The sequence below is a fragment of the Callorhinus ursinus genome, unplaced genomic scaffold (genome assembly GCF_003265705.2).
Source record: "Callorhinus ursinus isolate GAN/ISIS: 27379988/994484 unplaced genomic scaffold, GSC_fseal_2.0 scaffold8, whole genome shotgun sequence".
Lineage (NCBI taxonomy): Eukaryota > Metazoa > Chordata > Mammalia > Carnivora > Otariidae > Callorhinus > Callorhinus ursinus.
In genome coordinates, this window is record NW_027397070.1 from 43,370,812 (window position 1) to 43,383,639 (window position 12,828).

Genomic DNA, 12,828 nt, shown 5'->3' on the forward strand with positions numbered 1-12,828 from the left:
TACAGTTTGGTTGGAGGGATACAAAGTAGCACACATTTAAGGGCTAAATGAATGGAACATATGAGTGCTTTAGGCTGTTCAAAAAATAGATGAATGGATTTGAAGTAGTCATGGCAGATTTTGGTAGGCAGATGAAGGAGTAAGTTTTTCCAGGTAAGGCAAATGGTGTCAGTAGGCACATAGAGGCAGAGATTAACAAATGGATGGGCTGGTAAATACAATTAAATGGGTATGCTGATATTTGCAGTAAAAATGGTTTATGCTTGGGAGTAGTGGGAGTTAAGCTAGGGAAGATAGTGTGATTCTGTCGTTGAGGACCTTGAATGCCTGGTTATTGAGTATGTCTTTAGTACTGTAGGGACCAGAAGGGAATTGAAAGCTTCTGAGAAAAGGAGGGGCACAGAAAAAGTGGATTAGGGGGATTAATTTGTTGGTGGAATGTAGAATGGTTTTTGAACAGGGAGGCAATAGAGGCTATTTGGTATGAGTGGATGAGGGTATCCACCAGGCTGGTTGATCCGGCATTGTGAAGGCAGGATTATGTAGGACAAAAAACAGGAAACTAGACCATGGGGGAGGGTATACGAACTTTCAAGTCTGAGCTAGTTGGAAAATATTGGTTTCACTAAGAGAAATACATAAGAAGGGCTGGTTTGGGTTGGGGAAAAAAAACATGGGTACCTGCTACATTTAGGTTTTTGGCAGGACATGTGGGCTGTAATATCCAAAGTACATAATAGTTGTTGCATAAATTGACTAGAGCTGCAGTTTGTTCACCTCTGCTCCAAGATGGGCTTGGGTGGGAGTTATTAGAAAAGTTTGCATAGGGGCACCTTGGTGCCTCCATTGGTTAAGATTCTGCCTTAGGCTTGGGTCATGATCCCAGGGGCCTGGGATCAAACACCCCCCTTCACTCCCCAGTCCTGTTAGGCTCCCTGCTTAGTGGGTAGTCTGCTTCTCCCTCTCCCTTTGCCCCTCCTTCTGCTTGTGCTCTCTCCCTCAAATAAATAAAAAAAACTTAAAAAAAAAAAGAAAGGAAGGCTTTGCATACTCAGCTTTGTTCCTTTCTGGCAGGAGGGAAGTACCTGCTGTCAGAGCATTCCCAGTCCTCAAGGGGTCCACGAAGTAGTCGGGAAGTATAATTTTAATAGAATTAGCTGAAACATTAGCAAATGTCAGGTGGTGGTTTGGTAGTATGTCATTGCTGCTAACTTCGACGTGCTAAGTGTAACATTATTAATAGCTTTTATGCAGGGCTCAGAGGACTAACACTTAGCAAATTAGATTCCTTAGTTTTTGCACTGCTCTTATATTTTAAGGTATATTACTTTGGGCAAACCATTTAACCTCTCTGTGCCTTGGCTTCCTATCTATAAAACAAATCTTATTGTGGCAGCATTCATAAACATTTCAAAAGATACAGATAAAAAGCATTGTAGGGTTCTCCCCTTTCACCCCCACTCCAAAGACCAAGTCAGTCTTTCAAAAAGGTCGTCCATTTTGTTGAGTTCTTTCAATTGCTAACTTAGTTAATTAGCATTTTTCTTTTTTTTAAAAAGATTTTATTTATTCATTTACGAGAAAGACAGAGAGAGCACAAGCAGGGGGAGAGGCAGAGGGAGAGGGAGAAGCAGACTCCCTGCTGAGCAGGGAGCCTGATGCAGGACTCGATCCCAGGACCCTGGGATCATGACCTGAGCCGAAGGCAGACGCTTAACCATCTGAACCACCCAGGCGCCCTAATTAGCATTTTTCTAAAATGCATTTACCAGTCCAGAGCTGAAAAATGTAGTCTATAACTGCTTTTTCTACCTTCTGGGCCTGATTATTTTATTTTTTTAAAAAGATTTTATTTATTTATTTAATTGACAGAGAGAGAGAGAGAGAGAGAGAGAGAGACAGCGTGAGAGGGAACACAAGCAGGGGGAGTGGGAGAGGTAGAAGCAGGCTCCCTGCCCGGCCGAGCAGGGAGCCCGATGCAGGACCTGAGCTGACCAACTGAGCCACCCAGGTGCCCCTGGGCCTGCTTATTTTGCTAATCCCCTTTTACTCAGTGGCTGGTGTCATTGGACTCTCATCTCTAGGCTCCTGGATCTATCCCAGCCCATATTAGAAAGGGAATTTGAGTTCTGTATTAACTCTCTGGGACCTCAACACAAAGCAACTGTGATCAATGTGAAATTTGGTCTCAGTTCTAGGCATTAAGTTCCTTCTTTGTTTCCAAGTCTCCCTCTGTCAAATCTGGCCTTTGGATACTTGTCTTGTAGCCCTGAGCCCAAGTTCTTGCCCTGCAAACTTGCCCAGCACATTATCTCAAGGACCTGAATTCTTTCATCAATTCCTTATAGGGAGAGGAATCCAGACCTGGAAAAAAGCACTGAAGCTGGGGCTCTGCAATAAGCAGCACATTTTCTTAATGCTTGCCACGATTTCCCAATTTTTGTCTGCTCTTGGGCTTCCCAAGGTTGTGTTCCAGCTGCCCACTGACTTAAAACACTTGCATTCTCTGTGTTGAACCAGCCTCCTGCCAGCTGCCTTCCTGGTGACTGCCCATTCCACACCCTCCAGATACTGTCTTTCTGGCTGCTTGCTCATCACACCAGCTGGGTCTGCTTCCGATTCTATGATGTAGCTAGGTCTGGTCTCCACTTCTTCCAGTCTACCTCACCCTTATTACAGTTAATCCTTTTACATTAAACTAAAGCAGATATTTGCTGGTGTGGAAACTGATGTGGTATTGGAATTTTATCCTTGTTTACGTCTTTGTGTTGGAAGAGATTGGGATCACTTCCAAAACCGGCTCAGAGAGCTTTCCTGTCTCTTAGGAGAAACAAATGAACACTTGACAATACCTTGTGTTTAAGACCAAGCCTCAAGGCCACTATTTTAATTGTAAAATTGTATTATTTAAACTTGATCGTGCTTTCAGACATACTTATATATTTTAAAGTATATTTTGGCCAGTGCTCATTCGTGTCTCACAATTTGAAGGTACTTGGAACTTGATGGCTTTGTGGTTATAAGGAAATGAACTAATCAAGGTTGGGGGATAGTGTTCTACAATGGTAGTTTCAACCTTTAAGGTACATTGGAATCTTTTGAAGGACAGATTGCTAGGTCCCACACCCAGAGTTTCTCTGGAGTGGTGCCTGAGAATTTGCATTTCTAACAACATTCTCAGAAGATGTTGACACAATTGCTCCTGGGATTACACTTTGAGAACTGGTCATAATGTTTAAACTGGCCACAGGTAACCAAAAGCTGCTGAGCAGTGTGGATCAGTTCAAATTCTTGTCTGAATGGATAAGGTGGAGGGTGCTGAGAAATAAACGTCTAATTCGTTAGTTCAGTTAGAATGATCGCTGATTTCAGAGGTCTTCTCCACCACTATTACTTAGGAGAACATGGGCAATCATTTACTCTCTTTGCACTTCCGTTTCCACATCCATAAAATAAGAATAGCCTCTACGTTGCCCCTACCTGAGTGTTGGGCAGGTCAAATGAAATGGCATGAAAATGTTTGACTATAGAGTAGGATGGCACCAGGAGGTATTGCAATGGTTTTTCAATCCTGTTCTTAAAATAGCACCAGTTTCCTCTGGATTTCTTGCTTTTTAATTAATTATAGCAGCTTTAATCCAGGAATATAGAATACTTTTATTGCTATAAGAAACTCAAACTTAGAAAAAAAAAAGTTCATTCAATGAGATCAGACATGCCTTATAAACATTACAAAGAGCCAGGAATGATTCCGTCTTTACAGCAGTAAAAAAGAGAAATGGGAGATCCCATCGTGACTTGGGGTGGAGTCAGTTAATCTTTCAACGCTGTTTAGATTGGTCCATTTATAAAAATGGCTACGTTACAGCACGTTAAAATAAAAAATCACCGTGTAAAGTGATAAATCTGTCTACCCCATCTTGTTACATCTCTTGAAATTTCTATTAATCTATCTGTCTTTGGAAGTAGTAAATCCTTCCAATCCTGGTGTGGGTATTTTTCTCACCCGAGGGCCTCCAGCTCGCTCCAAGGGCCAATACAGTTCTTGCTCAGACTGGGCGCATTTGTGACTTTTCATTAGTCACCAGCTGTATCGAATTCTCCCGGGCCTTTAATAAGCTTCGCAGATATTAGCCTCACTGTTCCCAGGTGTTCCATAAGCATCATAAAACGTCAGCCAGGATGCTGACAAGGTTCTAAAGACAGGGTTTGGGACAGTGAAGGCTCGCGTTGGGGCCGGTCAATGCACCTGGCAGGGTGGTTTACCCGGCGCAGAAAGGGGTGTCCCAGAGCCCCGCCCCCCGGGGCCCCGTCCGCGTCCGCGCACGCTTCTTCCCGGCGCCGGCAGGAGGCGCCCGCGGTAGCCGAGGCGCTGCGTGCACCCGCGGGGAGCTGGCCTGGGGGGGCGGAGAGGAGGGGCGGAGAGGAGGGGCTGGAGGGGGCGCGGCTTGCTCCCCGTCCCGGGCGCCGGGCCTCCCTCTCCGCCAGGCCCAAGGCTGGTGGCCGGCGGGGGTCGCGGCGGTGGCGGCGGCGGCTCTGGCGGGCCGCGGGCGCGGGGGCCTGGCTCCGGCTCCGGGTGTTAGGAGACAAGATGGCGGCGGCGCTGTGGAGGCTGGTCTCCTCCTCTCCTCCGCTCTCCTCCGCCCCGCCGCTCGCCGCCTCCTCGGTCTCCTCCTCCTCGTTAGCTGCCTCCTCCTCCTCCTGCAGCAGCCCTAGCGACCGCCGGAGCGCCGGCCCGCTCTCCCGGAGCTCCGGAGGGGGGTAGACGGGGCAGCTGCGGGCTCCAGCGACCGACCGAGGCCGAGCTGGGGCCGGGGCGGGGACGGCGGCGACGGCGGCGGCGGCGGCGGCGGCGCCGGGTGGGGATGGGGTCGCAGACGCTGCAGATCCTCCGGCAGGGGGTGTGGGCCGCGCTCAGCGGGGGCTGGTACTACGACCCGCACCAGGCCACCTTCGTGAACGCTCTGCACCTCTACCTGTGGCTCTTTCTGCTCGGCCTGCCCTTCACCCTGTACATGGTGAGTGTGGGGGCGGGGAGGAGGGTGGCCCCTTCCCGCTTCCCCTTGTCGCTGGCCGGGAAGCGCTGGCGTTCTAGAGTCCCGCGGGTGCTCGCGCCTCCCGGGCTCCGGGCCGGGGTCGCGCCCTCTCCTCTTCCCGGCGCGCGCCCGCCGCCCCCTCGGGGCCCACTGCCCCACTGACTGTAGTGATCCCCTCCCCCACCGAGTCCCCACTCTCTCCTCTTTAGGGTGTCCCTTATGGCGGTGATGACAGGAGGGACGAAGCAGCAGCAGCAGCCCCCACCTGGCGCCCCCGTGTGCCCCACCCTTTTACGGGGAAATAGTAACCTCCTGGGCCCGGTCTTAGGGAGTCCTGAACCTGTAGCCCCTCCAGCCTGTCCACCCAAGAGGAAAGCCCAATTAGAGCTCCCTGCTCTCCACGTTTTGTGGCAGGCGCTGAGCACTCTGCTCCTAAGGGACGCCGCATTCATCCTTGGCACGCGTGCTTATTTGCGCTCCGCTCCCCGGGCCCGGGCCCCGGCCCCCCTTGGGCACTCCCTTCACCCGAGGCGGTTCGCTCTCCTCTCTCCACCTCGCCTCTGGTCCGCGTGCGGGGGGCCTCGGAGCGGGGGAAGAATGCGTGCGGCTCTGTTGGGAACATGATTGTGGGGCGGCCGGGCTCTTCCTCGAGAATAGGTGGTGGTTGAAAACCTGGCTACTCACCTTCCTGCCTCTATAAGATCATTGTTTTTGCTTACCACTGATTCTTTTCTGTTCAGCTCTGTGGTCAGTGGCTGCTGTGTTTCCAGGCCAGCTTTGGGGGGAGGGAGCGGGGGAGATACGGGGAATCTGGCTGGCATTTCAGATTTGTTTGGATTGGTTCAAGGCCGTTTACTGATAGGAAAAAGGAAGTACTGCCTGTTGCTGAATTCAGTACGATCAGCTTCTCCGAAGGATCTAGGTTTTTACGCCGTATTTTCACTGGAAGTTGTACGCACTTTTTTTTTTTTTAACACATTAGGTTAGGGTGGGGCATTAGGGAAACTAATACGGAAGAGAGATGATACTTAAACTTCAGGGTTTTTTTTAAGGTTCAATTAAGTTTTTAAAGTAACCGGAAGGCAGGAAAGGAAAACTTTTTATTTTAGGAGAATTCCTTTTCATGTATTTCTGTTAACTTTGTGGCTCTTCATGGAGCTATATAGTAAGGGTGCTGGATTAGAAAGTCTGGGAGTACGCCTAAAGAAGTGCTAAAGTGAGGCTACCCAATTCTTTCCTAAGTGAAGCTCCTTTTCACTGATTGGCAGGAAAAGTGCCAGCTTGGGGGAAGATGTGCGAAATTTCACATTCTCAAGCAGAGTTTAGTTTTTCATTAAACTTGTTTTGAAGGGACTTACTGCTGGAGGTAAAAAAAAAATTAAAAAAATGTTGATGACTGATGACTTATTTTTTTAGGGGACTTGTTAAGTCTTGTCCCATTCTGAAAATGTATCATGAAGTGTTATAATTTTCAATTAATTCTGGCTTAGGGGGTTCTGTTTGCACTGCTCTACCTTCCAGGAATATGACATCCTTAAGGAACAGGTTAATTACTTCGGGTGTAAGAATCCTCAGGCTGTCACAGAGCTTTCATAGCAGATTTCTCTTATATCCAGGAGAATTGTAAATTTAAGACTGAAACTGGTACTTGAGATGTAAGGATTAGTTGCTGTGCCGCTGTGTAATGTTTCCTTGTAAGCACGTGAACTGTGTTAGTGGCTAAGTCTTTGTGTAATTAGCAAACATTACTAAAGGAAATTAGAGCAAATAGAAAGCAATACATTGAGTTTACTGTTTCATTTTGGGAATTTACTCAGTTAAGTTTAATTCACAAACATTTGTCTACTATGTACTGAGCAGTTTGCTAGATTCTGGGAAAATTGCTTCACTGACTTTCTTGTCTCAGTTAACGGCAAGTCTACTCTCCCTAATCTTTTAAAATATCTCCCTGATTCATGTTTCTCCCTTTTCACATCCAGTTCATCAAATCTTGTGGGTTCTCTTTTCAAAACCCAACTAAAATCCAGTTCATCATCATCATCATCACTCAATTGGTTCAAGCAATCATTATGGCTCCCCTGGATTATTGCAGGATTTTAATGAGGTTCACTGCTTTTATTCTTTAATCTCTATTCTTGTTATGGAAGTCTGGTGATTCTTTGAAACATAGATCATGGCACTCTTCTGCTCTCAGAGCCTGCCCTCCCATGTGTCTCTATTATGCCCCACCCCTTTGCCGCCTTAGAATTTTTCCCACATAATAACTAATATTCCTGCCTCGGGGCTTTCACACTTGCTCCCCCCCACCCCCCATGACTCCTCCCCTCCAGATATCTGTGACTTGCTCCACTTACTCAGATTTCAGTTATATGTGAAGCTCTCCCTGATAACTCTATGTAACATGGCTCCTACAGTATTTTCTAGCCCTCTGTCCCTCCTTTTTTTTTAATATCCCTTATCACTTATTGATATATATTAGTATCTCCTATTTCATTGGAGTATTAGCTCTGAGGAGGGCAGAGACTTTATTTTGCTCACTGCTGTGTTGTCAGGACCTAAATCAGTGCCAGACACATAGTAACCACTCAGATATTGAATGATTAGAAATGTACAAGACACAGCTTCTGCCTTCAAGGAACTTAAAATCTAGCTTGGGGGCAAGGAACAATTTACAAGCATTAGAACTGTTGTGAAAAGGTAAGTACATCGTGACCCTGAGTTTATAGTCAGGATTGATTCTAGTCTAGGGGCAGTCAGCAAAGACGATTTGTCAACATTTTCATTTATTTTATTTTATTTTTTATTTTTTATTTTTTTTTTTTAGGATTTTATTTATTTATTAGAGAGAGAGAATGAGAGATAGAGAGCATGAGAGGGAAGAGGGTCAGAGGGAGAAGCAGACTCCCCGCTGAGCAGGGAGCCCGATGTGGGACTCGATCCCGGGACTCCAGGATCATGACCTGAGCCGAAGGCAGTCGCTTAACCAACTGAGCCACCCAGGCGCCCTATTTTATTTTTTAAAGATTTTATTTATTTGACAGAAAGAGACAGCGAGAGAGGGACACAAGCAGGGGGAGGGGGAGAGGGAGAGGGAAAGGGAGAAGCAGGCTTCCCGCTGAGCAGAGAGCCCCATAGGGGCTTGATCCCAGGACTCTGGGATCATGGCCTGAGCCGAAGGCAGCCGCTTAACCGACTGAGCCACCCAGGCGCCCCTATTTTATTTTATTTTTTAAAGATTTTATTTATACATCTGAGAGAGAGAGAGAGAGAGAGGATGTGCACCCGAGGCGATGGGGAGGGACAGAGGGAGAAGCCAACTTCTGAGCAAGGAGCTGAACATAGGGCTTGATCCCAGGACCAGGATCACGACCTGAGCCGAAGGCAGAGGCTTAACCGACTGAGCCACCCACATGCCCTGATTTGTCAACGTTTTCAGAAATATTACTAGTTCTACAGTATTGAGGCAGACAGTTGGAAGTATACACTTGAGGCAAAATCCAACATTCCATGTAAAAATAAGAGCTCTGACAGTTATAGATTATTATTTGTATATTCTTCCAATAATAACTATCAAGGATAGTGACTATGAAGCGAATAGGTTCTTTATCCCAAACGCTGTGTTCTCATTTTACTGATGAGGACACCTGAGGTCAGCCCCAGATGATTTGTTTTGTGACCTTAGGCAGATAAAGAGCTGGGATTTATAAGGGCTTTTGTAGCCATTGCATAGGTAGTTTTTGTTTTATTTTTATTTTTTATTTTCAAAGACTTAGAGAGTTTGAGCATGTGCATGAAAGAGCACAAGCCCTGGGGGGCCAAGGTGGGGGTGCGGCAGAGGGAGAGGGAAAAGCAGGCTTCCTGCTGAGCAAGGAGCCCTATTTGGGGCTCCATTCCAGGACCCGGGGATCATGACCTGAGCCGAAGGCAGACACCCAATGACTGAGCCACCCAGGCGCCCCTCCTGTTTGTTTTTTTAAATTAAAGACTCAAAGTCTATGAACATATTAAATTAGTAGAGTCTCAGGGCTTTTTGTTTTTTTGTTTTTTTTTAAAGATTTTATTTATTTATTTGAGAGAGAGAATGAGAGAGAGTACGAGAGGGAAGAGGGTCAGAGGGAGAAGCAGACTCCCTGCTGAGCAGGGAGCCCGATGTGGGACTCGATCCCAGGACTCCAGGATCATGACCTGAGCCAAAGGCAGTCGCTTAACCAACTGAGCCACCCAGGCGCCCCTCAGGGCTTTTTGTATAGGAGTAAAACACTTTTGCTGTTAGTAGCTTTTGTGGATACTTTGAAAGGTAGAATTTATAGTTTCTGCAGTTATAAATCATTTAGTGAAAATGAAGAAGTAATTTTTTCCTTCTTTTTACTGTCCCTTCTGTTTCTCTTAAGACACTCACCCCATTTTCTCTTGCTGTACGGTTGACCCTTGAACAACATGGGGGTTAGGGGCACCAACCCCCACTCAGTTGAAAATCCACCGTATAACTTTTGACTCCCCCCCACCCAAAACTTGGCTACTAACAGCCTACCATTGACCCTCAGCTTTACTGGTTACACAAACCGTCAAGTAACACATATTTTGTATGTTAATATGTATTATATGCTGTGTTTTAATAAGGTAAGCTAGAGAAAAGAGTGTTAAGAAAGTCATAAGAGAAAATACATTTATAGTACTCTGCTGTGTTTATTAAGAAAAATCTGTGTTGTTAAAGGATCAACTAATCATTTTTGCACATGACATGTGACAGATGGTGAGCTTTGTAGTCATGAGCTTTGTGGCACTTTTGTGTTGTGGAAAGCAGATTGGAATTGGTGTTGTCTTGATTTGTGAATTTTGGCTCTTACTGATTGTGAGGCCTTTGGGCAAGACTCTGCCTTTCTGAACCTTGATTTACTCATTTGTGAGATATTTCATGTGTATTTTATAAGCAAATATTTATGAAATAAAAAGTTATTCACCTTCAGAGTGGCCTTTAGTAAATGTCATTTGGAAGAATGGCCAATTAGAACACCGATTTCCTCTATAATGCTGTATGACTGGAAATTAGATAACTCTTGATTTATTAGTCAAACTGTTAACTTGTTGATTATTGTTTTCTTCTCCAAATATTATATCCCTAGATGATGAACTATATATATATATTTTAAAGATTTTATTTATTTTGACAGACAGCGAGAGAAGGAACAGAAGCGGGGGAGTGGGGGAGGGAGAAGCAGGCTCCCTGCTGAGCAGGGAACCTGATGCAGGGCTCGATCCCAGGACCCTGGGATCATGACCTGAGCCACCCAGGCGCCCCCCTAGGTGATGAACTATGTAACATTAAAATCAATTTATATAAATGTCAGAATCACTTGAATTTGAACGTGTTAAAAATGTGCGTGTGCGTGTGGTCATTCTGATGCAGAATATCTGGAGGGTGGCCCATTTGTTTGTATTTTATAGACATCCAGGTCAGCTTAAAAAACCTGATCAATATGCCCCTAAGTCCCATCCTCTGACCTAAATCCAGCTGCCTACTCATCATATCCTCTTGGCTGTCCCACAGGCATCTCAGAGATACCATGTCTAAATTGTTCTTGATTGCCTGCTAACCCTTCCCCACACCATGACGACCAAACTTGTTTTTTTACTCTTTGTCACTCTAGTTAATGGCACCATCATGTATGTAGTTGCTCATACTGTCTTCCTCCCCCTTGCCTTAAAGGCAAATCTTACTGGTTCTATCCGAGTATCTCAGACCTTCCTTTCCACTTCCTAGTTCACACTGTTTCTTTTTCATCTGTACTACTACTATAGCTTCTATTCTTGCCTTTTACAGCTCTTAACTCTGCAAAGTAGAAGACATCCATCTATTCATGTCATTCTCCCTTTTTAATATCCTTCAGTGATTTTCTTTTACACTTAGAATAAAATCCAAAATTCTTACTAAGGCCTCAGTTAAACTAATTCTACCTTTGTCTGCAATTTGTGCCACAGTTACACCACTGGACTTTTGGTTACTTCAACCTACTGAGCTTGTCTTCCTTCAGGGCCTTTGCACGTGCTGTGACTCCTGACAGGATATTCTTCCCTCTGCTCTTTGCAAAGCTGGCTGCTGCTTGGTTGTTAGGGCTGGGCTTAAATACCATCACCTCAGAGAGGTCTGACCTGATAGCCATAATCAGGTTCTCTCTCTTTTTTCCAGCATTCCACCCTGTAATTTTCTTTTATGGTTCTAAACATAAACACGTATCTTTGTTTACTTATTTGCTGTCTCTAATACCTCTCCCCCACCAATACCTAGTACATTCTGTGAGGCCTGGGATCATGTGATTTATTTGGCATTGTGTATCCAGTGTCTGTTGTCATGCTTGGCTGATACAAGCTTTGACTAAATACTTGTTGAAAGAATTTTTCATAATATATGTGAACCTTCTTTAGACTTACCAACATAACTGACAGAGAAAATTTAGGAGTGGGGAATTACTTTGGTAGGCTGTATTGTATGGTGGAGTTACATCTTACCTGGGGGTTAGGTTCAGTATCAGTGTGCATGACAGAAATCAAATATAGAATTATTGAAAAATCAAATGTAGAATAACTCTGGAAAAGCCCTTAAATTACTCAAAGTGTAGCATATATAAGTTTTTTTGTATATGAAACTTCATAAACATATTCACACATACATATAGTAATATATACTATATAAATCTATGGAGAGATTATATTCAGAAACTAAATTGTCCATATCAAATTTATGAAGGTTTCAATTTTTTCTTCCAGGTTATTTTATTGTATTTTCTGTAGCTGATGTTTATCATCTATGGAATGATAAAAACCCTTTATTAGTAAGGATTTCTCTGAGGCCCTCATGTCATTTTCTTTTGCAAAGATTTAAAAATATTTTAAAGATGTAAACAGTATTTTGTTATGATGACTATAGGACTAAAACAGTTTGTTTCCTAAAAAGTTTTTAATTAGGGAAGTTATTGTATTATAAGTTAGCACTTAAACGTGATTATTTATTAGTATCTTATTAGTATCTTCTCTGTCTTTTTTTTTAAGATTTTATTTATTTGAGAGAGAGAATGAGAGAGCACATGAGGGGGGGAGGGTCAGAGGGAGAAGCCGACTCCCTGCTGAGCATGGAGTCCAATGCGATGCGGGACTCCATCCTGGAACTCCAGGATCATGACCTGAGCCGAAGGCAGTCTAACCAACTGAGCCACCCAGGTGCCCCTCTTCTGTGTCCATTAGGGAAAGTTTGATGAATAGTTGGTGGTCTGTTTTGACCTATATCCTGTGCCTTTTCATACCAGTATTTTCAACCGTAAGTATCAAGGTATATGTAATTGTTTCCATAATTGGCTATAACATAGATATAGCTCTTGTCTCAAGTCACCTATAATAAATTAAGGATACATTAAGATGGTTTACAAATGAAGTTCCCAGGAAAGCAGCCATATTTGTCAACTTCTAGAAATGCTTGTGAATTTACAAAAATAGCTATTGATTGCTAAAATCTTTTAGTGTCTTTTGTTAAAGATAGAATATTTTCTACCATTTGAGAAATTACTCCCAGTTGTTAAATCATTTGGTAATTGAAAAACTAGGAAGGTTTCTATTCCTTTTCCTGCCTTCAAATACATATATTTAACCGCGTAGTTGGCCTTTGCTAGCTAGCTTTACTGAAAGTTAAATTTTTCCAACATTTTATTATGAGAATTTTCAGACATAGAGAAAAGTTGGGAGAATTATACCCACCACCTGGCTTCTATAATTTTTTAAATTACATGTCGTGTATCTGTGT

The 12,828-nt window shown here is 44.3% G+C and overlaps 1 protein-coding gene across 5 annotated transcripts in view; it reads left to right on the forward strand.

Moving 5' to 3' along the window:
* Nucleotides 1-4,498: 4,498 nt before the first annotated feature.
* Nucleotides 4,499-12,828, forward strand: part of PCNX1 (pecanex 1) — a 151,553-nt gene continuing 143,223 nt past the window's right edge. For all 5 annotated transcript variants that reach the window (XM_073895437.1, XM_025869773.2, XM_025869774.2 and 2 more), the window contains exon 1: nt 4,499-5,018. In XM_073895437.1, coding sequence (XP_073751538.1) covers nt 4,866-5,018 — 153 coding nt within the window. In that variant the 5' untranslated portion in view covers nt 4,499-4,865. The remainder of the gene's footprint in view (nt 5,019-12,828) is intronic.